This window comes from Schistocerca piceifrons, chromosome 7 (assembly GCF_021461385.2).
Source record: "Schistocerca piceifrons isolate TAMUIC-IGC-003096 chromosome 7, iqSchPice1.1, whole genome shotgun sequence".
Classification (NCBI taxonomy): domain Eukaryota; kingdom Metazoa; phylum Arthropoda; class Insecta; order Orthoptera; family Acrididae; genus Schistocerca; species Schistocerca piceifrons.
In genome coordinates this window covers 184,310,508-184,335,880 of record NC_060144.1, presented here as the reverse complement: position 1 = coordinate 184,335,880, position 25,373 = coordinate 184,310,508, and the positions used below count along the sequence as shown (strand labels likewise).

Sequence of the window (25,373 nt, the reverse complement as noted above, 5' to 3'; positions counted from 1 at the left end):
TTGCTCTACCCACAATATTATCTATGTGATCGTTCCAATTTAGGTTATTTGTAACTTTAATCCCTAATTATTTAGTTGAATTTAGAGCCTTCAGATATGTATGACTTATTGCGTAATCGAAATTTACCTGATTTCTTTTAGTACTCATGTGAATAACTTCACACTTTTCCTTATTCAGGATCAACTGCCGCTTTTCGCACCATACAGATATCTTATCTAAATCATTTTGCAAGTCGTTTTGATCATCTCATGACTTTACAAGACGGTACATGACAGCATCATCTGCGAACAATCTAAGACGGCTCCTCAGATTGTCTCCTATGTCGTTAATATATATCAGGAACAATACAGGGCCTGTAACACTTGCTTTACATGTAGTAATGAGAACTGAGCTTAAAATACCTGTTGCTCAGCGAACAGCGGAGAGATGCATATTGAGAATTACGGAGAGAGAGAGAGAGAGAGAGAGAGAGAGAGAGAGAGAGAGAGAAACAAGCAGATGGTTCGGAGCTAAAACGCGAGGGGAAGGCGTGACTATGAGTGTAATGTGAATGGAAAGGGGGTGGGTAGGACAGGTAGCCAGACGAATGAATAGTAAAGGGATCAAACAATGGTTTGTCTGATCCCGAGATAAAGACCACGACGACGGCCTAATGGGAGCTGGTTAGACGACATTAGACAAGAAGCGGGAGGGTCGTGGATGGCTATAGCTGAAAGCTGTAGTGGATGTAATAGCTTAGGTAGGCTTTATGCACTATTGTTGTCATATGGCTTCTACTGCTGATGCCGATGGATTGAATTAATGAGCGAAAGAAAGGCTCCTTTCTCCCGCCACTGCGGAATCTTTCCTATTGACTGCAGTACAGTCGTGCATATTTCCCATCACGAATCAGCAAACCCGCAGTAGCTGTCCGCAGTTCACCTTTGTCCCTGTCTCGCGCCCCTGTCCTTTCGCCTTTCACGCTGCAATTCTGGAACCGCGCTTTGTCTCACAGACGCTGACTATTAACGAAGGAAGCGTGTTGGTTTTGACAGGGGGGCGCTAACTTTCCCCCTCGCCAGCTCTCTCCGGCGTTAATCTTTGCACAGCATCTGAACTGTCGCCGCGACGTGTGCCTTGCCGTTGCCGTAGAGCGCGTGCGCCCATTCACGGCCGCATGCTCTCTCCACAGAATGCTCTTGTTGTTCTCCCAGAGCCGAATTCAGCTCGTCACCTAACAAAATGTGAGATCTTATTGTAATTTTTTCCTATTTATTTGGGATGCATAACATTCAGATCAAAAGGAACAAATAAGAGTGGAACATAAATAACGCTCGGATCAGAAGAGGTAGACTTCCGTCCCTGTCTATCTATACATCGAAGAAGTAATGTAGGAAATAAATGTTCACGAATGGCCTTAACATTCAGGGCGAAAGGGCATCAGTGATAAGTTCTCTGATATGAAAATGAGCGTTTTTTTAAATCTCATTTTGTTCGTTGAATCTGATCGGGGCGGACGTCGTAAGACATCCTTTTGAGTTCGTTGTTGATCTATTAACTCAGTTTTTTTTTTTATTACAGAGGGCAGCTAACCCTCTGACCGAGCACGCTGAGCTACCGTGCCGGCAGCGTTTGGCGTCATTGACCGGGAGGCCGCTTACTGGGCAGGTCCGGCCGCCTTGGTGCAGGTCTTATTATATTCGACGCCGTATTGGGTGACCTGCGCGCCGGATAGGGATGTAATGATGATGAAGACAACACAACACCCAGTCCCTGAGCGGAGAAAATCTCCGACCCGGTCGGGAATCGAACCCGGGCCCCTTAGGACGGCAGTCCGTCACGCTGACCATTCAGCTATCGGGGCGGACAGTTCTCTGATATCTTTCCTATTCTCTGTGAAAGTGAGTGAGACTTGCAGAACATGTTGAATGGAATGAACAATGTAATGAGCGCTCACTATGGAACAAGAGAAAGCCGAAGAGAGATTACAGTAATGAGGAGTAGCAGGTACAAGGTTAACGACAAGCTTAATATCGAGACTGGGACAACGAGTAGACGAAATTAAGGAATTCTGCTACCTAGGCAATATAATCCATAACAGGACAAGGACATAAAAAGGAGACTAGTATTGGCAAAAAGGTCATTCGCCTCCAGTATTACAGACCCGAGAGTTGTCATTTCCAATGTAGTATTTCGTAAGTGAACTTGAATAAACGTTGTATATTGTGCAAGATGTCCAACTTTGTTTCGTGATTAGTTTGTGTGATATTCAAATTTGAAATCTTCAGAACATTGTGAAACGGCCTAGTACAGGGTTCGGCAAATAAAAGTGACCTGGAGAATAGAGTTTCAGAGTACAAGGAAACACAGCAGAGGAAAGGAAATACAGCACTAACCTGGCCAAGGTGCTGAAAGTGACCACTATTCATCTCTTGGTACTTTCAGGCGTTGGTCAGCAGGTTGCTGAAGGCAGATTGAAGTTGGACTGCTGGAATTGCTGCAGTCTCATCCGTAATGGGCGTTGTTGCGATACACCTTAAACTTGAGGGTTTCCACACAAAGTACTCGCACACTGACAGATCAGGTGACCTCGGTGGGCAGCTAGGGACGCGACCAGACTGACCCGTGCTTACAACTCCGCCAGGCGTGAAGATTGTGTGAATGTGCTCAAAGGTTCGGCTGGCTGTTCCGTCCTGTTGGAAGTCATTGTAGGTCTTTTGCTCTTCCGTTAATGCTGCCACAAATCGTTTCAAAATGTCCAGGCCACTTTAATTTGCCCTGCCTTGTGGTTGTGGGATTATTCTTCAGTTGGAAGATTGGTTTCATGCAGGTATCTGCGCTGGTCTAAGCGTATCCTGTACATTGAGATGCAAGAGTCATGGAATACCTCATAATACCGTGTCAGATCTCCTCTTGCCCGGCGTAGTGCAGGAACTCGACGTAGCGTGGACTGAACAAGGCGCTGGAAGCCCCATGCAGAAATATTGAGCCATAGTGCTTCTATAGGCGTCCATAATTGCGAGAGTGTTGCCGTACAGGATTTTGTGTACGAATTGACCTCTCGATTCTGTCCCATAAATGTTCGATGGGATTCATGCCGGGCGATCTGGGTGGTCAGAACATTTGCTCGAATTGTCCAGAATGTTCTTGAAAGCAGTCTCGGACAATTGTGGCCCAGTGAAATTGTGCATTGTCGTCCATAAAATAACATCGTTGTTTGGAAGCGTGAACTCCCGGAATGGCTACAAATGGTCTCCAAGTAGCCGAACGTAAAAATTTGCAGTCAATGATCGAGTTAGTCGGACCATAGGACCAAGTTTATTCCATGTAAACACAGCCCACGCCATTGTAGAGTCACCACCAACTTGCACAGAGCATTTTTGACAACTGGGGTCCACGGCTTCGTGGGATCTTTGCCACGCTGTAACCCTACCATCAGCTCGTAGCAACTGAAATCAGGACTCATCTGACCAGGCCACGGTTTTCCAATCGTCTAGGATCCAACCGGTATGGTTATGAGCCCAGGAGAGGCACTTTAATACAGGGTGTTACAAAAAGGTACGGCCAAACTTTCAGGAAACATTCCTCACACACACAGAAAGAAAATATGTTATGTGGGCATGCGTCCGGAAACGCTTATTTTCCATGTTAGAGCTCATTTTATTACTTCTCTTCAAATCGCATTAATCATGGAATGGAAACACACAGCAACAGAACGTACCAGCGTGACTTTAAACACTTTGTTACAGGAAATGCTCAAAATGTCCTCCGTTAGCGAGGATACATGCATCCACCCTCCGTCGCATGGAATCCCTGATGCGCTGATGCAGCCCTGGAGAATGGCGTATTGTATCACAGCCGTCCACAATACGAGCACGAAAAGAGTCTACATTTGGTACCGGGGTTGCGTAGACAAGAGCTTTCAAATGCCCCCATAAATTAAAGTCAAGAGGGTTGAGGTCAGGAGAGCGTGGAGGCCATGGAATTGGGCCGCCTCTACCAATCCATCGGTCACCGAATCTGTTGTTGAGAAGCGTACGAACACTTGGACTGAAATGTGCAGGAGCTCCATCGTGCATGAACCACATGTTGTGTCGTACTTGTAAAGGCACATGTTCTAGCAGCACAGGTAGAGTATCCCGTATGAAATCATGATAACGTGCTCCATTGAGCGTAGGTGGAAGAACATGGCGCCCAATCAACACATCACCAACAATGCTTGCCCAAACGTTCACAGAAAATCTGTGTTGACGTGATTGCACAATTGCGTGCGGATTCTCGTCAGCCCACACATGTTGATTGTGAAAATTTACAGTTTGATCACGTTGGAATGAAGCCTCATCCGTAAAGAGAACATTTGCACTGAAATGAGGATTGACACATTGTTGGATGAACCATTCGCAGAAGTGTACCCGTGGAGGCCAGTCAGCTGCTGATAGTGCCAGCACACGCTGTACATGGTACGGAAACAACTGGTTCTCCCATAGCACTCTCCATACAGTGACGTGGTCAACGTTACCTTGTACAGCAGCAACTTCTCTGACGCTGACATTAGGATTATCGTCAACTGCACGAAGAATTGCCTCGTCCATTGCAGGTGTCCTCGTCGTTCTAGGTCTTCCCCAGTCGCGAGTCATAGGTTGGAATGTTCCGTGCTCCCTAAGACGCCGATCAATTGCTTCGAACGCCTTCCTGTCGGGACACCTTCGTTCTGGAAATCTGTCTCGATACAAACGTACCGCGCCACGGCTATTGCCCCGTGCTAATCCATACATCAAATGGGCATCTGCCAACCCCGCATTTGCAAACATTGCACTGACTGCAAAACCACGTTCGTGATGAACACTAACCTGTTGATGCTACGTACTGATGTGCTTTATGCTAGTACTGTAGAGCAATGAGTCGCATGTCAACACAAGCACCGAAGTCAACATTACCTTCCTTCAATTGGGCCAACTGGCGGTGAATCGAGCAAGTACAGTACATACTGACGAAACTAAAGTGAGCTGTAACATGGAAATTAAGCGTTTCCGGACACATGTCCACATATAATCTTTTCTTTATTTGTGTGTGAGAATTGTTTCCTGAAAGTTTGGCCGTACCTTTTTGTAACACCCTGTAGATTTCGTGCTGTTAGCAAAGGTACTCGCGTCGGTCGTCTGCTGTCATAGCGCAGCCCATTAGCGCCAAATTTCGCCGCCCTGCTGTCGCGGATACATTGATTGCTGCGGTTATTTCACGCAGTGTTGCTTATCTGTTACCACTGAGAACTCTACGCAAACGCCGCTGCTCTCGGTCATTAAGTGTAGGCCGTCGGCCAATGCGTTGTGCGAGGTGAGAGGTAATGCCTGAAATTTGGTATTCTCGGCAGACTCTTGACACTGTTGATCTAGGAATACTGAATTTCCTAAAGATTTCCGAAATGGAATGTTCCATGCGTCTAGCTCCAACTACCATCGCTTTCAAAGTCTGTTAATACCCAACGTGCGGCCGTAAACACGTCGGAAACCTTTTCACATGAATCGCTCGAGTACAAATGACAGCTCCACCATCGCAGTTCCTTTCTCTACCTTGTGTACGCCATACTACCGCCATCTGTATTTGCGAATGTCGCCATTCCTTGACTTTGTCGCTTGAGTGTACATCCACATACGTACTCTGCAAACGACTGTGAAGTGCATGGCTCTGGGTACTTGACATTGCATCACATGCTATGAAGCGTGGAAAGGGTGACTGTTAAAATGCCATTGTGTCCTCTTTATGGAATTCAAACGTGTGGGGAGCTAAAGTATGTTTCTTGTATCTTCACGTAATATTGTTTGTTGAAACTCAAGGTAATTGGCGCCTATCTACAAGCGCCTTTCAGTTAGCGTGTTTCAGCATTTTCGAAACGCTTTCCTGTGAGTGGAACCAAAGTCTAACCACTCGTGCTGCCCATCTTTGAATACGTTCAGCATCACATCTTCTCCTGCTTGGTATGGTGCCCCACATTTTAGCAGTATTCTCGGACCCGCCAGGTTAGTCGAGGGCGCTAATCCGCTGCTTCCTGGACTTGGGTAGGCGCGCCGGCCCCGAATTGAATTCGCCGACGTGGGCCGGTGTGCTGGCCAGCCTGGATGTGGTCTTTAGGCGGTTTTCTACATCCCCATAGGTGAATACCGGGCTGGTACCCACATCCCACCTCAGTTACACATCTCGCAGACATTTGAACACGTTCACATTATTTCATGGTTTACGCTAGACGCAAACAGCTTGGGTACACTGATTGCATCCCAGGGGGTACGGGGTAGCGACAGGAAGGGCAACCAGCCACCCCCTTCCACCAACCATGCCAAATGCGATTGTAACAATGCCGATACAGCGAAAACTGCGAGACAAAGGCACAAGTGAATGATTTGAACAGTATTCTGAGATGGCACACACAAGTATTTTATAAGCAGCCTATTTTGTACACTTACATCCCCACAGTATCCTGCATATGATGCGTAGTCTGTCTCCTGCTTTACCTACGGATGAGCCTATGTGATCATTCCATTCCATTTCATATCCATACATATTTTTGCACCCACCTGTTTGTATGAGTTGACTGATTCCAGTAGTGACTCATTGATGTTATAGTCATACGGTATCACTGTTTCGCGTTTTTTAAGTACATAATTTTCAATCTCCAAACAATTATAACTAGCTGCTACTCTTTAACCCACTTCCAAATCTTATTGACGTCTGACTGGGTGTTTGTGCACTTTTTTCCAGATAGTACTTATTTATAGATAAATGCACCATTTGAAAAAGTCTATTGCCACTACTGTATGCCAGGCCATTCACGTAGAGACTGAACTGCCAGGGGGCATTATAAGTCTCTGAGGTACGCCTGTAGTTACTTCTATTTCTGTTCCTTGACATATGGTTGTCCTATTGACCCTTTCCCTTATTTTACTCAAATTTTGCTCTAGAACACTTTTCCCATTTCATGATCATTTCATTAGTTAACCGAATAATTTATTTAATTTTCAGCGTATTTCTGTCACACAGCTTTTCAAAAGCTTCTAATCATCTCTCGCCTTGTTTTGTCTGCACTGTTTATCGTCCAGTTTCTATTCCGTTTATGGATACAATCTCGACAAATTCAAGGCCGGTGTTTACATCTTCGATGATTTCTGTTATATCTGACAGTTAAGAAAAGTCACGAAAGATATAGGACAAAAATTAAAAGTTTACGAGATGTCCTAGGAGGATTGGTCAATATTCAAGGATACGACGGAAACTATCATTGAGAAAAAAAAGTCTGCTAAACATGGGTTCTAAAATGCAAACCTTAAGAGCTACCTTCGCAAATGTGAAACACTTCTATTGAACAAGTGCTCATACCTCTTATGGTTTGCATTTTAAGAGAACGTGTTTTCTAGACAGTTTTTGCTTCGAGTGATCGTTCCTTTCATATCTATTAATATTGATCATTCCTCCTGGGATACTCCGTACAAACGATACTAGGAAAGTTTTGCAATACAGCTTTATTTAATTTTTGGAAGTAATTTCCGTCGCATTGAATAGACCTCTCTGTCCTCCGAAACCAATCTCTAAACCAGTTCTCCCAAGTTTCTGTAGGGAGTAAGGCACACTCGTTGTCCCAAGCCGTCAGAAAGTGCTCATCCTTGAAAACTGCACTCTTTTCAGCTTCATTTTCACATGCGGGAACACTACAAAGTCACAAGGAGCAAGGTCTGGACTGTAAAGAGGGTGATCAAGGAGTTTGTCCTGTACCGCGCAAATATTCGATGCATCCTTCGAAGCGGTGACATGGAGTGTTGTCCTGAGGGGGCAACCGAATGTCCATTTTTGACTTCGATCGCAGGTACTGCAAAGATTGTATGACTTCGTGCAGCCTCTTCTCAGTGTACCACTTAGCTGAGACTGTCTTCGGTGTGTACAAAACAACACGCTTTACAATTGCCCTCGATTTTAAAAAATAGCTATCATTTTCTTCTTTACTGATAGGGATTTTCTGACAGCTATGGGTGTTTTATCTTCAAAGACCCAAACTTTGTTTTGGGTCTTAGTCGGCACGTCATAATAGTAAAGCCAAGTCTCTTCACCTGTCACGATTTTCTTCAGAAACTGTGATTGTCCCTTAGAAAACTTCTTTAACATCTCCCGGCGCCAAGTCACACGTCCTTTCATCTGCTCTTCCGTCAGTCTATGCGGCTTCCAGAGACAAGAAAGTTTCTTTACTTGCAAATGATCATGCAGAATTGAACGAATTACTGGTACACTTAGCCCTAAGGTATCCTCTATCCGCTTATAGGTCACTCGCCTGACTTCGTGTTGTATTTCCCTCACAGCATCAGTGTTTTCCTCCGTAACTGATGTTCGTGGCCTTCTCGCCCCTTCAGTGTCCTTCATAATGAAATTTCCTCTTTGGAATTCCCTGTGCCACCTGAATATACACTCCTGGAAATTGAAATAAGAACACCGTGAATTCATTGTCCCAGGAAGGGGAAACTTTATTGACACATTCCTGGGGTCAGATACATCACATGATCACACTGACAGAACCACAGGCACATAGACACAGGCAACAGAGCATGCACAATGTCGGCACTAATACAGTGTATATCCACCTTTCGCAGCAATGCAGGTTGCTATTCTCCCATGGAGACGATCGTAGAGATGCTGGATGTAGTCCTGTGGAACGGCTTGCCATGCCATTTCCACCTGGCGCCTCAGTTGGACCAGCGTTCGTGCTGGACGTGCAGACCGCGTGAGACGACGCTTCATCCAGTCCCAAACATGCTCAATGGGGGACAGATCCGGAGATCTTGCTGGCCAGGGTAGTTGACTTACACCTTCTAGAGCACGTTGGGTGGCACGGGATACATGCGGACGTGCATTGTCCTGTTGGAACAGCAAGTTCCCTTGCTGGTCTGGGAATGGTAGAACGATGGGTTCGATGACGGTTTGGATGTACCGTGCACTATTCAGTGTCCCCTCGACGATCACCAGTGGTGTACGGTCAGTGTAGGAGACCGCTCCCCACACCATGATGCCGGGTGTTGGCCCTGTGTGCCTCGGTCGTATGCAGTCCTGATTGTGGCGCTCACCTGCACGGCGCCAAACACGCATACGACCATCATTGGCACCAAGGCAGAAGCGACTCTCATCGCTGAAGACGACACGTCTCCATTCGTCCCTCCATTCACGCCTGTCGCGACACCACTGGAGGCGGGCTGCATGATGTTGGGGCATGAGCGGAAGACGGCCTAACGGTGTGCGGGACCATAGCCCAGCTTCATGGAGACGGTTGCGAATGGTCCTCGCCGATACCCCAGGAGCAACAGTGTCCCTAATTTGCTGGGAAGTGGCGGTGCGGTCCCCTACGGCACTGCGTAGGATCCTACGGTCTTGGCGTGCATCCGTGCGTCGCTTCGGTCCGGTCCCAGGTCGACGGGCACGTGCACCTTCCGCTGACCACTGGCGACAACATCGATGTACTGTGGAGACCTCACGCCCCACGTGTTGAGCAATTCGGCGGTACGTCCACCCGGCCTCCCGCATGCCCACTATACGCCCTCGCTCAAAGTCCGTCAACTGCACATACGGTTCACGTCCACGCTGTCGCGGCATGCTACCAGTGTTAAAGACTGCGATGGAGCTCCGTATGCCACGGCAAACTGGCTGACACTGACGGCGGCGGTGCACAAATGCTGCGCAGCTAGCGCCATTCGACGGCCAACACCGCGGTTCCTGGTGTGTCCGCTGTGCCGTGCGTGTGATCATTGCTTGTACAGCCCTCTCGCAGTGTCCGGAGCAAGTATGATGGGTCTGACACACCGGTGTCAATGTGTTCTTTTTTCCATTTCCAGGAGTGTATATATAGTGTGTGTGTGTCATAATTAAGAAACAGACACTGGTGAAAGGGCACAATAACAGAAGTAACAACGATGTAGTAAGAGGCGATTGCGAATGTCTGGTCACCGCACGCCACTGACTTCGGTGTGAAATATTGTCGTAGCTAGTACAAATGTATATGAAGTGTAAACTTTCCGATGAAGTACCACTCTAACTGCGTTCAATTCTACCAATGCCCTCCATGAGCTAGTGATGCAATATTACTTCAGCATGTCACAAGTTATAATGTATATTACCTGTTAAATGTGATATTTCATGTGTTGTACTAGCGTTTGGATGCAATTATGCACTCGTCTCTGCAGAGTTTACGAATTATTTCTAACTTCCGCAGGTCTTCGTGAGTAAAACTTGACGTGACTGCAATTCGCTGCTCTTCAGCCGTATTAACAGGAGTACTGTTCACTTTTGAGATGACTCCACGCAGAAAAGTCCAGAGGGTTTGGGTTGTGCTGGGAGCTAAAATACAACCTCTTATCCGTATAGGACCATATCGGCACTTTAGATACCGTCTTAGATCAACAGGAAAATGTGCCGGTGCTCCATCATGCATGTACCACCACTATGAGTCCAATTTCAGTCTACGTAGAAGGGAACTTAACTGAAAACGTAACTTGTCAGATAGATTTGTGCAAGCCAGGATATTATTTCTTACTGGAGTCTGTGGCGTCTTGTAATAATACATTCGTAATTATTTCGCAATAGCATGGTTTGCGGAAAAATGTTTACTGGAATGTTTTTGATTCTGTTATCGTATAGTTTTGTATTTACTACCACGCAGTTTCGAGTTATAGCCATTTTCAACAGATCATTGGAAAATGGCTGCACAGCCAAAACTATGGATTAACGAATCCAAGAGAATGTCATCATTCAGACAATTTGTGGTTGCTGTGATGCTAATACAATTATTGGTCCATAAAGAACGGAAACTTTAAAACTTGGAGATGAGACGAACATGAAGCGATGTTAATTTTATCTGCCTTAAATGAAATCCATTGATTTATTCTGACAGTTTTCTCCATAGTATCAAAAGACTGACCACTTCAAAATTATGCAGTAGGATTTAGCAGAAATAGAAAATATTGCTAAGGGTACGAAAGTGTCTACAAGAATGAACTAAAGTGGTAATCCAAGTCAGAGAAGCTATTTTTCAGGTGAAATTCCCGCTGATAAAACACTGCCTTGGTATGTGATCTACAAGTAGAAGATTAATTTAGGGTATGCAGGTACAGCAATAAATGGTTTAGAAATGTGCTAACATCCAAACCTCCAGATGTCAGACTTTCAGACCGGTACAAAACGTTGTATGTCGGTAGAGTATCAACCAAAACACCGATTTAGTGCATGCTGCGTGCTGTCATCCAGAACAGGCGTAAACGGTAATTAAAAGTAACGCCAGAAGTACGGAGCACAGAACAAGCGTACCTGGGACGATTTAATCGGAGATCTCGCGTAGGTCAGTTGGTAGAGCGTCAGATCATCGTACTGAAGGTACCGCGCTCAAATCCTACTGACTAAATGTTTTTCAACTTTTATGCGTGAAACTGTTATATGGGAGAAGATTTTCCTGACATGTAAAAAGACTTTTCGGAGATTGTAGCAATGTTCTTTTGGCAGTCTGTTTCCGCTTCGTTAGTTGGAAGTAGCAAACCTATAGAGTACATTTGTATAGGCATGTCTGACAGAACACAACACTTATCTATAGAAATGTACTCTCTAGGTTTGCTACTTTCAACTAACGAAGCGGAAACAAACTGCCAAAAGCACATTGCTACAATCTCCGAAAAAATTCTTTCACATGTCAGGAAAAATGTTCACCCATATAACAGCTTCATGCGTAAACAGTTAAAAAAATGAAATCGTCGGGATTTAAACTCGGGACCTTCAGTACGATGATCAGACGCTCTGCCAATTCACCTATGCGGAATCTGCGATTCAGTCGTCACATACCTTTTCCTGCGCTTCGTACTTCTGGCGCTACTTTTAATTACCGTTTACGCATGTTCTGGACGACAGCACGCAGCATGAACTAAAGTCGTGTTGTGGTTGATACTCTATCGACACTCAACGTTTGGTATCGGTCTGAGTGTCTGACGTCTGGAGGTTTGAGTGTAAGAAACGTTCTTTGCTGCTCCTTCTCTACAAAATCGTTTCAGCTGCAAGTATTCACCAAGTCAAAGAGCACACTGGACTCGCATTCGGGAGGACGACGGTTCAATCCTGCGTCCGGACATCCTGATTTAGGTTTTCCATGATTGCCCTAAATCGCTCCAGGCAATTGCCGGGATGGTTCCTTTGAAAGGGCACGGCAGACTTTCTTCCTCGTCCTTCCCTAATTCGATGAGACCGATGACCTTGATGTTTGATCTCTCCCCCCAAACAACGCAACCCAACCAAGTCGAAGCAAGAGAGAACTCCAGCTGCAGCTACAACTCATATTTCTGTCATCTCAGTTTCAAAATGCAGGTAATCTGTCCGAGCATATCCCCCTGTGTAATACGACAGGTATTACATTTGAAGCAAAAACTCGTGTAGCCACAAAAAGTTTTCTGTATGCATACATTCTGCGAAACATAAGAGAGAGACTGAGAATGAGGCGACTGAAGCCCTCAAGAAGCCTGACACACTGATGGGCCACGGGCATTGCGCCTCTTAATGGCACTGAACTGCCGAATGTGCTTGTGGTTAAAAAGGCACCAGAACATGGTATGTCCGATGTATGCCAACATTGCTGATACTGATCGACAGTAGCTGGATCGCCACGGAGGACTCAGCGTCGAGGAGATATCATGCGTTATGAGACAACTTGACAGATCCTGAATCACCACCGAAAGACCTAGAGGCGGAGTGACGTGGGCCGTATGTGGCTGGACTCCTGACGGGCAGCAGCGATGCTCCCTCGGACCAGTGCAGTCATCCCCTGCATCCAGGGAGCCTAAAGACAACGGAAGAGGCAGATGGGACCACAACACCCTTCGCACCGCCCAAGGATCAGGTAGGACGGCTGGGGCGATGGAGTGCGTTGTTGAACGTGGAAGACAAAACCAGGTGTTATTAGAGTCTGCGCCGGCCGCTGTGGCCGAGTGGTTCTAGGCGCTTCAGTCTGGAACCGCGCGACTGCTACGGTCGCAGGTTCTAATCCTGCCTCGGCCATGGATGTGTGTGATGTCCTTAGGTTTGTTAGGTTTAAGTAGTTCTAAGACTAGGGGACTGATGACCTCAGATGTTAAGTCTCATAGTGCTCAGAGCCATTTTGAACCATTTTATTAGAGGCTGCTGTTGGTAATATGTTTCAAAAATGGTTCAAATGGCTCTGAGCACTATGGGACTTAACATCTATGGTCATCAGTCCCCTAGAACTACTTAAACCTAACTAACCTAAGGACATCACACAACACCCAGTCATCACGAGGCAGAGAAAATCCCTGACCCCGCCGGGAATCGAAACCGGGAACCCGGGCGTGGGAAGCGAGAACGCTACCGCATGACCACGAGCTGCGGACTTAATATGTTTCAATTAGTTGTAGTGTATGCAAGTGCCACATAAGAGAGAAATAAGTTGTTGGACATTAGTAGTGGTGGGGAGATAGTTAGGTATGGTAGTAGGCGTAGTCTTCATGAATAATAGTAGCAATGTCAGTGTGATGACAAGTAGATGTTGGATGTAATAATGCAGTTCTATCATTAGTTGCAGAGTTTGGGAAAAAATTTCCACGTAATAGCAATAATTATATAAGAACAAATATAACCTATGTTTAAATTATCCGTAACATGCTACAACGTAATAAATAAGAAGCCAAATAAAAACAAGTAAATACGTAAATATACACACAGTGCATCATCTAACTATTATAAGACCCCATCGCCAGGAATGTAAAATCACCTGACTACAATGTTTTTTGCCGCAATAATTATATAAGAACAAATATAACCTATGTTTAAATTATCCGTAACATGCTACAACGTAATAAATAAGAAGCCAAATAAAAACAAGTAAATACGTAAATATACACACAGTGCATCATCTAACTATTATAAGACCCCATCGCCAGGAATGTAAAATCACCTGACTACAATGTTTTTTGCCGCTTGCTTGCGTGGCCACGGCTGTAGATCCAGGTGACTACCACACTCTTGTGTACTTGCGCATTCGTGTACTAAAACCGTTACTCAGTGTCGCGTGAGATAACAGTTCCATACCACTCTGCCCAAGAAATGACAGTGAGCCGGTGGTATGGGGCCGGTTCCTGGCATCGCCATTCTTGTTTACTGGAGTGCTGCCTAACCTTTTCGTAAACGCTTCTTGACAGGAACGTCTTATGCAGCAGTGACCAAATCTCAAGAAATCGTAATGATAAATGTGAAACTTTTTGGCTAAACGTTTCTAGTAGTCCGGTGCACATATCGCAGATCCGGTATTTCAGACTTGTTTGTTTGTTGGGATACAGCATTCTTCTGTGGCAGACTTCGGTCTTGTTTTGTATCCGACGTGTTGATAGTTCCATATAATGCACACTTTGACTATGCTAAATAAATGAACGACACTCGTAGCTGAAATTATATCCGTCAGGGACTGTTGTAAGCCGGCCGGGGTGGCCGAGCAGTTCTAGGCGCTACAGTCTGGAACCGCGCGACGCTACGGTCGCAGGTTCGAATACTGCCTCGGGCATGGATGTATGTGATGTCCTTAGCTTAGTTAGGTTTAAGTAGTTCTAAGTTCTAGGGGACTGATGACTTCAGAAGTTGAGTCCCATAGTGCTCAGAGCCATTTGAACCATTTGACTGTTGTAAACACCTAGCATCCTAAGCCTCATCAGGTCCTTTTGCGTATTTTTGCTTGGTTCTTATATTATGTAGATATGGGGAACAGCTGGGCTCTGTCTTATTCCACGTTGGGCCTTTGCAGGGTCACTGATTTCTCCTCCACAACATAGGGTACATAGTGTGGATTTTTATCAGCTTGTGTTAATGTATTACTCTGCGAAAAAGTCATAGAATTTTATCAGTTTCCATACGATAACTGTTTCCTTGTAAAGCAGAAATTTCAATAGTTATCGCTAGCTTATTGGGTAACGCCAGTGATCGAATCATTGAGGCCGAAACATCTATTCAGATTAAATTACAAAATAAAGCTGAGCTAGTGATAGAGATCGTGCATACGCATGACTTACTGTCTTCATTTGTGCATCGTATGTCTGCCTGTGCCGTGACAAAGTCCCTTCGTCCAATCCTCAGCCATCGATTCACACGTGACGGTACCTGAAAACAAAAAACAATCATTTGACACGCATATCTTGCTTTGCATTCACTGAAGCTGCTTTATAAACTGATAGCGTATTTTTTATAAAGGGTGTGTAATGGCGTACATGGGATTACGTGACCGCTCACTTAGCACTCTGCACTTCCTAAATTGCTGTACTGGTGTCCTGTGTCGCGACATCGTGGTATGGCTCGTCTAAAAAATAGTTTTTTTCGAGTCAGATGATGGACAGTTTTTCGTCCTTGGAATACCACTGGCCCATGTGGAGAGGGGAGGGGGTAAGAGCGAGATGGACCCCAGACTGTGCACCATATGCTGAGATAAATTTGAGAACAGTGCCCATTTTCCCGAGAACGGCTTGTAGTCTTTAGTCTTGCATATAACTGTTCATTATGCTCATTTATTATTCCCACCAGAATGAGTGTTTCACTCTGCAGCGAATTTGTGCGTTTTTGCTAAACTTCCATACATTAAATTCTGTGTACTGTATCCGCAGTTCCTATTATCGCGTATTTCTCAAACCTGGTAGTGGAACCGAACGCTGTAACTCAAGACCGTATTCTATCAGCTCGGAATTTAGGTACACTTGGGTTGGATGTGGGAGGGGCTTGTTCGGGTATTCCCAGGATGGACACAGCTTACTGTAGAAATAAGTACCGAGAAATCAGTGTCCCTCGTGTAGGTGAAGGCTGGCAGCTGGCCATATGGGAGATGACTAATAGGAGAGCGTATTGCGTACTGCTTTAAGAAACGAGGAAGGCTTTCTAGACGGGGACTTTGACACTGCATACACTTCTTCCCCAAAAAGAGCATTATATTTCAATAAAATAATGTACCTGTTACATAAGTGCTTAATCAATATGGCAGGGAATACGTTAACTGTGTACTTATTTAAGCTCCTGACAGCAACGTCGTCTTAGGGGGTGAAAAGTCACATTTTTTTCTACCATGTATGTTTCTCTTTTTATGGCAGTGATTCTCATATTTGCAGTTAGCAGTTCATGCACATTTTCTTTTCTCTGACCTGAATAAGCAGTTTTCAGAGGAAAAACAGTGAGTATTGACACAACCTGCAAAAACTGGAAAGGCAGGAAGATGGGAGTTTAACGTTCTATTTGCAGCGCGGTCATTAGAGGCGGAGCACAAGCTCGGATTGTGTAAACGACGGGGAATGAAACAGGCCGTGTCCTTTCGGAGGAATCATCCCAGTATTTGTGGAGCTATTTTAGAAAATCACGGAGAGCCTAAATCTGGGTGGGCCGGACGGGGGTTTCAACCGCAGTCCTCCAGAATGCGAGTCCAGTGTGATGATCACTGCGCCACCTCACTCGATCTTGAAGAAATTTGTTCTTTCCCCACACCATTCACGACTGGAATATTAAATAGGCGTGGAGTACCCTGGCCACATATCAAAGACACTGGACTCGCATTCGGGAGGACGACGGTTCAATCCCGCGTCCGGCCATCCTGATTTAGGTTTTCCGTGATTTCCCTAAATCACTCCAGGCAAATGCCGGGATGGTTCCTCTGAAAGGGCACGGCCGACTTCCTTCCCCATCCTTCCCTAATCCGATGAGACCGATGACCACGCTGTCTGGTCTCCTTCCCCAAACCAACCAACCAACATATCAAAGGGTTTCTTCCAGATTGTAGGTGTTCTGATGTGATGCCGTTCTTATAACTGTGCTGTCGTTATACTTGTATAATTTTATATAAACCTTGTGAACATCGTATACTGTTTTACATTTTTCACAAAGCGAAGGGTGTCCCATTGCGCAGCTTACTTGTTTTTATTGCATGATCATCATTAAACCGAACAACGTGAGAAGAAAGGAAGACGTGATGTTGCACTAATCTCAGAACTCACGACTACGCAGAGTTCGCACATAAACGTGTGTGAATGTATTTATCGCCAAAAGTATTCTCTGCAGCATCGACCTCCGCAAACATATATATTTAAAATTAGTAAAAAAAAATTATATCACATAATAAATGGCGCCCTTTGCAGCTATCAGACTGTATAATATAATCTGTATTTAACGAGCGCACGCTCTGACATTCAACCTATCTCATGTCAAGGAATATATAGAAAGCAGAGTATACTATATTCTCAATCTGATGTGACTGATGCTCAACGCACTGATACAAGCAACGAAAGGATTTTTCTCTTCTCCAGAGAAGCTATGCTATTAAGAGATATCGTCATAAAATAGAATGAAAAAGTTGCAATCATGCTCTAACAGTAAATATTATCATCATTACTAGGAATAAAACCATCACAGTATCGCTACAAAGTTAATAAGTTTGATTTAGTTCTTCCTAGAACATACTCGTGTTTCTACTCATTTCTGATTCAAAAATGGCGTGGGCGGGGGGTGTATATTGATGACATGGCCCCTGTAGGGTGCTCAGTGTTCCGGGAAACCATATACGATTGTTATCGCCCGTTAGACACTCTCCTTAAAGGTTCGTTTCACTAGTAGGGTTCGGTGATAATACGCTGACGGAAAAGTATGCAACAGCCTCTAGGACCAGGACGATTATAAATTCAGACCAAATGAAACACACGTCACAGTAAAGGGTGCCCAAACAGTCGCATCAGTACACAATGTACACCCCTCTGTCGTCAACCAGGCGTGTATTCTCGCATATGAACTATCATAAAGGTGCCGAATGGGATGCAGTTATAGATTGTACCAAGTTTCTTGTGCTTTATATTGCAAGTCGGCAATGATGCTTGCAGGGGCTAGAGAACGAGTAAGCTCCCGCTTCATGATGTCCCATACGTGTTCAGTTGGCGAGAGATCTACTGATCTTACTGGCCTGGGCAAGAGCACGATTCAACGCCATCAGCCGTACTTGGACGTGCACTGTCCTGCTGAAAAGCACATCACATTCCTGCCGAAGAAGTGGCAGTAGCACGGGGATAACAGCCTGTGCAGTGTAGTGGGCACTGGTTACTTTACTCTACAGAAAGACCAGTTGTGACCGCTTGTTTTAACTGATGCGCCCCCCCCCCCCCCTCTTCCACGCCCGGAGCATGAAGTCTGGGATGGGTCCTCTCTGTCGTGGGCGAATGCATTCCGAAACAGGCAGCTCACCAGGTCCACACCAAACACTTGTGTGTCCATTATTCGCGTGCAGACAGAACCTGCTGTCATCACTGACGATAACAAGGCGCCGTTTCTCTCTCCAGTCAATTGTTTCACGATACCAGAGTAGCCATGCTTGGCAGAGGCGAGGTGTCGGTGGTAGCCTGGCCAGAGGAACACTTGATCTTAATCCTGCTTCAAGCAGACGGCTCCCAATGGTCCATGATAACAACAGCAGGTGCAACATTTGCCCGGATTTCGTCCCTGTATGAGGGGACTGATGACCTCAGATGTTAAGTCCCATAGTGCTTAGAGCCATTTGAACCATTCGTCTCTGGATGATCGGTCGGCTATCGCTGCTCACACAATGGTGCGATCTTGCCGTGCGGCTGTACCTCGCGGACGTTCAGAACCTGTTCTACGGGTTTGGGAATATACGTCCATCCAGGCACACGCAGGCCCACAATGCGATCCCGTTCAAATGGCTGAAGATGTTCAACATGAGTATGTACTCGTGGGTGGGGCGTGGTTGTGCGTTAGAATGAACGTTGTAAACGCAGCTACTGTGTGCAGAATAAGAACATGGGGTGCACAGACAGGCCTCTGAGCGTCATCTGATCGCCGATGATGATGACAGATGAATCACTAAGGACACAACCTGTCAGTATGCACATATTACACCCTGGTGCCATTGAACACAGTCCTTGAGGCTGTTGCATATTTTTCCCGCAGTGTACATCGCTGCTTCTCTCAATTTCACTGCACGCCATGAATCATTGGAAGTACAGTTCTCACTTGCGAATGCGAATACTTTCGACAGGCCCCAGAATTCTACTCGCTGTTGTTTGACGGGCCATTGTTTTTATTTAGAGTGTTTAGCTAAACTATCAGCCGTTCCTCCCCATCCTCTCGTCTAAGAACTAACCAGCAAGCTCTTTTGGGTAGAGAATGAGAGATGGAGTATTGCGTTATGTGCTTCTACTGTTTACGGTCACTGAAGAACGAACGCGGGGCAGCTTGTACCGTCGTCCAGTTTGTGAATTGCTTCCAGTATTTCACGTTCCAGTCTGAAGCTTTAGTGATCACTGGACAATGGAAAGCAACGCGTAGCATACGTGCGCAGTGCTCGAACATGGAGCCAGTACTGTAGACGACTAGTTCCACGGACGCATCTTCTTCGCCTTATACGTGCCGAAACGGCCCAGCACAAAAAAACCATTTCTTGGAGATCATTTGCCCTGTTAGAATTTACTCGCATAGCCTACTGATACTGGTCACTATTATAGCGACGGTACATATCTATAGTCAGCACACATTAGGGAATGTGGAGGAGTACATTACTGGTGACATCATCATCTAACACCCCCCCCCCCCCTCCCCCAAATCTTTTCCTGGTACTTTGGTGAATGATGTGAGAAAAGAACAGCTGATGATAAATCCGATTTTCTCGTCTTCGTCATTTCGCGAGAAATATCTAGGAGGAAATAATGCTACCCGACTCTTTTTGCGACGTATGCTCTCGGAAGTTCAACAGTAAAGATTTCAATCTTGCACAAGCCTTTCCTGTAATGTATGCCACTGGAGTTTCTTGGCCATCTCCTTGCCGATCTAAATACACTCTTTCTTTCAAGTTTTCACCTGGTTTGACAACTCTTGATTGATTGTACTTGGCATACCACTGGCCTTATGGTTACACACAAAAGCAAGCTGTTCCAGCTCGTCTATACGGAAACACTCTTTGATTGCTTCTTGCTGGTAGAGTCTTCCACTTTTCTTCCGATTATGTATTCATTCGAGTTATTGTTTCTGTGTCTTGCAATTTTCAGAACTGTTAGCATATTGTGGAGCGTACAGCTCTCGTTAAATACGTTTTATGTGCACAACCCTAAAGTAACGGAACGATATCAATGTTTTGTGTTTGGTTCTGTTTCTACAACTTTTGTCAAAATTAATCTTTCACTGTGCAACGAAATGTGCATTTTTTTTTTTTTTTGAAATTTCTTAGTAGATTAAAATTTGTGCCACACTAGCGCTCGAACCTGGAAACTTCTCTCTCGCGAAAATGCTCTTAGCCGTTGAACTATTTTGGCAAGTCTCGTACTTGAAAAGTGGGAGAGAGGTATGGCAAAACAGAAACCGTGACGACGGGCCGTGAGTCGTTCTTATAATATATAGCTTAGCATTGCCTCTGAGAGGTAACGTTATGGGGAGGAGTCCCAGTGAAGTTCACAGTTTCACACTGCCAAAGAGTTTTAGCTTTTAAGATCATTAGTTGCAAACTTTAAAGAAACATAGTTTTTGGCGACTTTGTTGGCCAGGATTAACGGTTCAGGCTGTTGACAGAAGTTGGTTGCACTACTATAGGACAAAACTTACGAGTGTAACATTTCAGTCCCACCCCACACCACTCCCGCTAGACGCCGTTTTTTGCACCTAGATTTGGATTTGTTGGACGCGACTGAGTCTGCAGCTGTGAAAGTACTATGCTCATAACATCAGTTATTTGTGGTGCACCAATATTTGGTTATGTTGTGAGTTGTTTTTCGAAATAAACTTTGGAAATATTTAGATAATGAAAAAGCGAGTTGTTCCTCAGTACGATGTCAAGTCCCGCCGCTGGAAATGAAACACTCATCCTTAAACTCAAAATTACAGCTTGTTTGCTGTGAGGATGCTGGGTAGCTGTTTGGATGTCTATGAACATTGGAGTAAATATGCAGCCTGTAAATTTATACTACCTGTCTGTTTAGACGCGACAAACAAAAACCTGTATCATATACGACAATGTAAACTGCCAATCTGGATCATAGAGTGTCTTTTTCTTATCTCTGCATGTCGAGTTTTAAGAAAACTCGAATACGTGAACAGAAAGTCATGTAATCACTTGGCAGGGCATGAGAAAAATCATGGAATTGTAGTTTTTTTATACAAGGCGAGATGTGCTTTAAATTAAGGTGAGATTGCAATTAAACTAAAACGGAGAAAATATTGCATCTTGCGGTTCAAACCGCAAAAAATTTTCAGTTTCCGTAAAATTTCATTTTTCGGAAGAAACAGCAACCTGCTATACACGAAGAAAGTAACTTCTTAAAGGACCTGTACTTCATCACCGAGATTAGGCGCCCTTGCGTGGACTGTCTATATCGCTAAATTAGTCTTTAAAATTACGGACGCTGCTTTAAATTAAATAATTTTAATGATAGCTGTATTCAGTATGATGAAGCAACTTACTAAATAAGCGCATTATTTGCAGTTGTTATTTATTTGCCGAATTTAGCGACTTCAGTCGTTACTGATAAAAAATGAACTTTTACGGAGATAGCGAATGTAAAAGATTTCGGAAATGGAGAAACCTGTGGTGAATTTGCATCATTTTGCTAGTTTAGACAGATCACGTTTAACAATAAAAGAACGAAAAGCACGTTACGAAGGATTTGCGCACAGAAAGAGCAGTACTTGACGGTCTTCTCTCTTCGTGGCTCACAAGGGGAAGCCACCACAGGGCGCTCTCTGACTCAGTTGAAACTTTTCAAGGTGAAAGAAAGAAGGAAGGAAGGAAGGAAAGGGACACCAATGTTGACGTAGGTGGCGACATTCAATACTTTTCGGGCAAATCACGGCTAAAGTTTTGACTCCGCATAATCAGTTTGCTCGAGCATTTTAAAATCTGGCAAGTTGGTAGCGTAGTGGTTAAGAGAACAGGTTCAAATTTCTACGCCCTGTGTTCGAATCCAAACTTATGCTTTCGTTTCTTTACCTACTATTGTTCAGGAAGTGCGTAACATCTATATTTTTGTGACATCGTGAAATACATCGGAATTATTGACAAAGGATATAAGTTATTGAAATAGATTTTATCATAACAAACCTTATATCATCAAGTATTATTAACAGTAATTCAGAATGAAAAACATATAAACCCGAGTATTTCGTTTTCCTTATAAAATGAGTTGTTTGTCGATGAAACTGGATTACCGACGTGTTTATTAAAAATAATGTCGCTAAAGTGTACGCTGCGCTGACAATCCTGCGACATATACTTTTGCCAACAGTTGAAGAATTACATTCGCGGATTACAGAAGTGCCCGGTTCTCATCGCATAGTAAATGCAAATCACAAGTAGAAGTGACGCAACTAAAAACAGTCCTTGGTACATCGTCAGTGGCATGTTCCAGCTTTCGACAAAATACTTAGACATGCGTGGCTTGCCACGAAATTATCGCCAAATCGCGACGCATTTAGCAACGTTGACGTTGGTACTTTTGTTAGTGACATCACGCTAAAAAAGCTAGACTGTCGCTGTGTGCATTGAATGTTTTTATGACAGACACCGCCTTGGGGAATGTACTGGTTCTCGTGAAATATAAAAGTGAAAATCAAAACAAAAATTGAAATACTATAATTGATACATTTTTAATCTTCAAATACTGTCAGGATTATAGCGATATATAAAATGTCAGCTGAATTTGTAGATTAAAATACTATAATTGATACGTTTTTCATTTTCAAATACTGGTAATGTCGTAACATTATACAAGATTCGTGACTATAAAATTTATTTTTAATAAGATTTCAAATGCTTACTTCTTTTCTTAATAATTACATGGCATTTGCAACAAAAAATAAGAAAGATACATGAGACTGGATTTGAACGCGGCCGCAAAAATTCTAGACGATGCTCTTACCCAGTATCTATCGACTCATTGCATTTGTTACAGCGCAAGCGGCCTGATGAATTGGTGTCGAAAATTTGACTATCATTTTCCCGAAAATTAATTGATATCTGTACTTCAGAGCAAAATAGGTGACCTTCTGAAGATAGTGACCTATGGCTTTATCTATATCAGTTACATGAGATCAAGTGAAGTGACAGCACATATGCGGCGTTTTGCACCGCGCCTACGTCCGCTGTTGGATAGCGGCTGAGCATCGTACTCACCCACAGAACGGCTGGTCCGGAGCGCAGCTGTGGGTAGTCCACTTGGTCCGCGCTGGGTTGCCGCCGACCGGCCGCCTGGCCACGCTGTGACTGCTGTTGAGGCTGCGGCCCCGGGAGTGCGCATGCGCCGCTTCGCCCGCCCCGCTGCCTTTGTGCTAGGGTGGGGAGCCGAGAGCGCACATCTGCAGTGCTCGTGCGGTGCGCCACCCCACCCCCCCATCCTCCCCACACACACAAACACGCGCAGCCGCGTGCGTCAAGAGCGTGACAGTACACAAAATAGATCAAGGTACGCGTCAGCATACGTCAGTCAAGTCAGTTTTCACTAACTGGAGCCACAAATGGTTGTTTAGGCAACAGTCTCCCTCCAGAATGTGGATCGGGAACTCGAGTTACTACAATGACTTACGTAGTGTGCCTTGATTGTATTTTTCGAAATTTATTCGCTGACTGCGAATTTCTCGATATTAGTTACGGATCTTCTACTGAATTACCCAGTAGTGGGATACGAAAATTGTGCCCGACCGTGACTCGAATCGGGATTTCCCGTTTATCGCGAGCGGCCGCCATAACCACTTGGGCTATCCGTTGCACGTTCCCCGGGTCGAGCCAAACCTTCAAAAACTGGTACACCTGGCTAATATCGTGTAGGGCCACCACGAGCACGCAGAAGTGCCGCAACACGACTTGCCATGGACTCGACTAATGTCTGAAGTAGTGCTGGAGGGAACTGACGCCATGAATCCTGCAGCGCTGTCCATAAATCGTAAGAGTACGACAGGGTGGTGATCTCTTCTGAACAGCACATTGCAAGGCATCCCAGGTATGCTGAATAATGTCTATGTCTTGGGGAGTTTGGGGGCCAGCGGAAGGGTTTCAACTCAGATGAGTGTTCCTGGAGCCACTCTGTAGCAATTCTGGACGTGTGGGGTGTTGCATTGTCATGCTAGAATAGCCCAAGCCCGTCGGAATGCACAATGGTTATGAATGGATGCAGATGATCAGACAGGATGCTTAACGTACGTGTCACTTGTCAAGAGACGTATCTAGACTTATCACCGGTCCCATATCACTCAAACTGCGCACGCCCCACACCATTACAGAGCCTCCACCAACTAGAACACTCCCCTGTTCATATGCACATTCATGGATTCACGAGGTTGTCTCCATACCCGTACACATCCATCTGCTCGATACATATTGAAACGAGACTCCTCCAACCAGGCAACATGTTTCCTCTCATCAACAGTCCATTTTCGGCGTTGACGGGTCCAGGCGAGGCGTAAAGCTTTGTTTCTTGCTGTCATCAAGAAAACATGACTCGGCCCATATCGATGATGTTTCGTTGAATGCTTCGCAGCCTTGAAATCTACAGCAATTTGCGGAAAGCTTGCACTTCCGTCACGTTGAACGATACTTTTCAGCCGGCCGGTGTGCCCGTGTGGTTCTAGGCGCTTCAGTCTGGAACCGCGTGACCGCTACGGTCGCAGGTTCGAATCCTGCCTCGGGACATGGATGTGTGTGATGTCCTTAGGTTAGTTAGGTTTAAGTAGTTCTAAATTGTAGGGGACTGATGACCACAGACGTTAAGTCCCATAGTGCTCAGAGCCATTTGAACCTTTTTTGATACTTTTCAGTCGTCGTTGGTCCCGTTATTGCAGGATCTTTTTCCGGCCGCAGCGAAGTCGGAGATTTGACGCTTTACCGGATTCGTGATATTCACGGTACATTCATGAAATGAAATGGTCGTGCGGGAAAATCCCCACTTCATACCTACCTCGGAGAAGCTCTGTCCCATCGCTCGTGCGCCGACTATAACACCACGTTCCAACTCACTTAAATCTTGATGACCTGCCATTGTAGCAGCAGTATCCGATCTAACAACTGCGACAGACACTTGTTGTCTTATATAGGCGTAGCCGACCGCAGCACCGTATTCTGCTTGTTTACGTATCTCTGTATTTGAGGACGCTTGCCTATACCATTTTCTTTGGCGCTTCAATGTATGTCATACTTTCTACATCCTCCCCTACATTCGTCACCTAATACTCCCAACATTATTTGGATTCCCACAACAGGGAGAATGAGACAATGAAGAACCGAGGTCAGTGTTGTTACCGTCGTGTGCCCGCACAGGCTTATAATAATTGCATGCATGTTTGAAAGAACAGACACTACTGACGAGCCACACCTGTACGA

At 45.0% G+C, this 25,373-nt stretch overlaps 2 protein-coding genes across 2 annotated transcripts in view; one reads left to right on the top strand and one right to left on the bottom strand.

The window, feature by feature from the left end:
• LOC124804894 overlaps positions 1-23,216 on the bottom strand; it is a 119,341-nt gene extending 96,125 nt beyond the window's left edge. The window contains exons 1-2 of the mRNA XM_047265267.1: positions 23,175-23,216; positions 15,055-15,142 (exon numbers count right to left, since the gene is read on the bottom strand). Of these exons, the coding sequence (XP_047121223.1) occupies positions 15,055-15,063 (9 nt within the window). The 5' untranslated portion in view covers positions 15,064-15,142; positions 23,175-23,216. The remainder of the gene's footprint in view (positions 1-15,054; positions 15,143-23,174) is intronic.
• The window catches only part of LOC124804893 (centrosomal protein of 135 kDa-like), a 412,291-nt gene that overhangs the window by 242,547 nt on the left and 144,371 nt on the right, over positions 1-25,373 (top strand). The window lies entirely within an intron of this gene.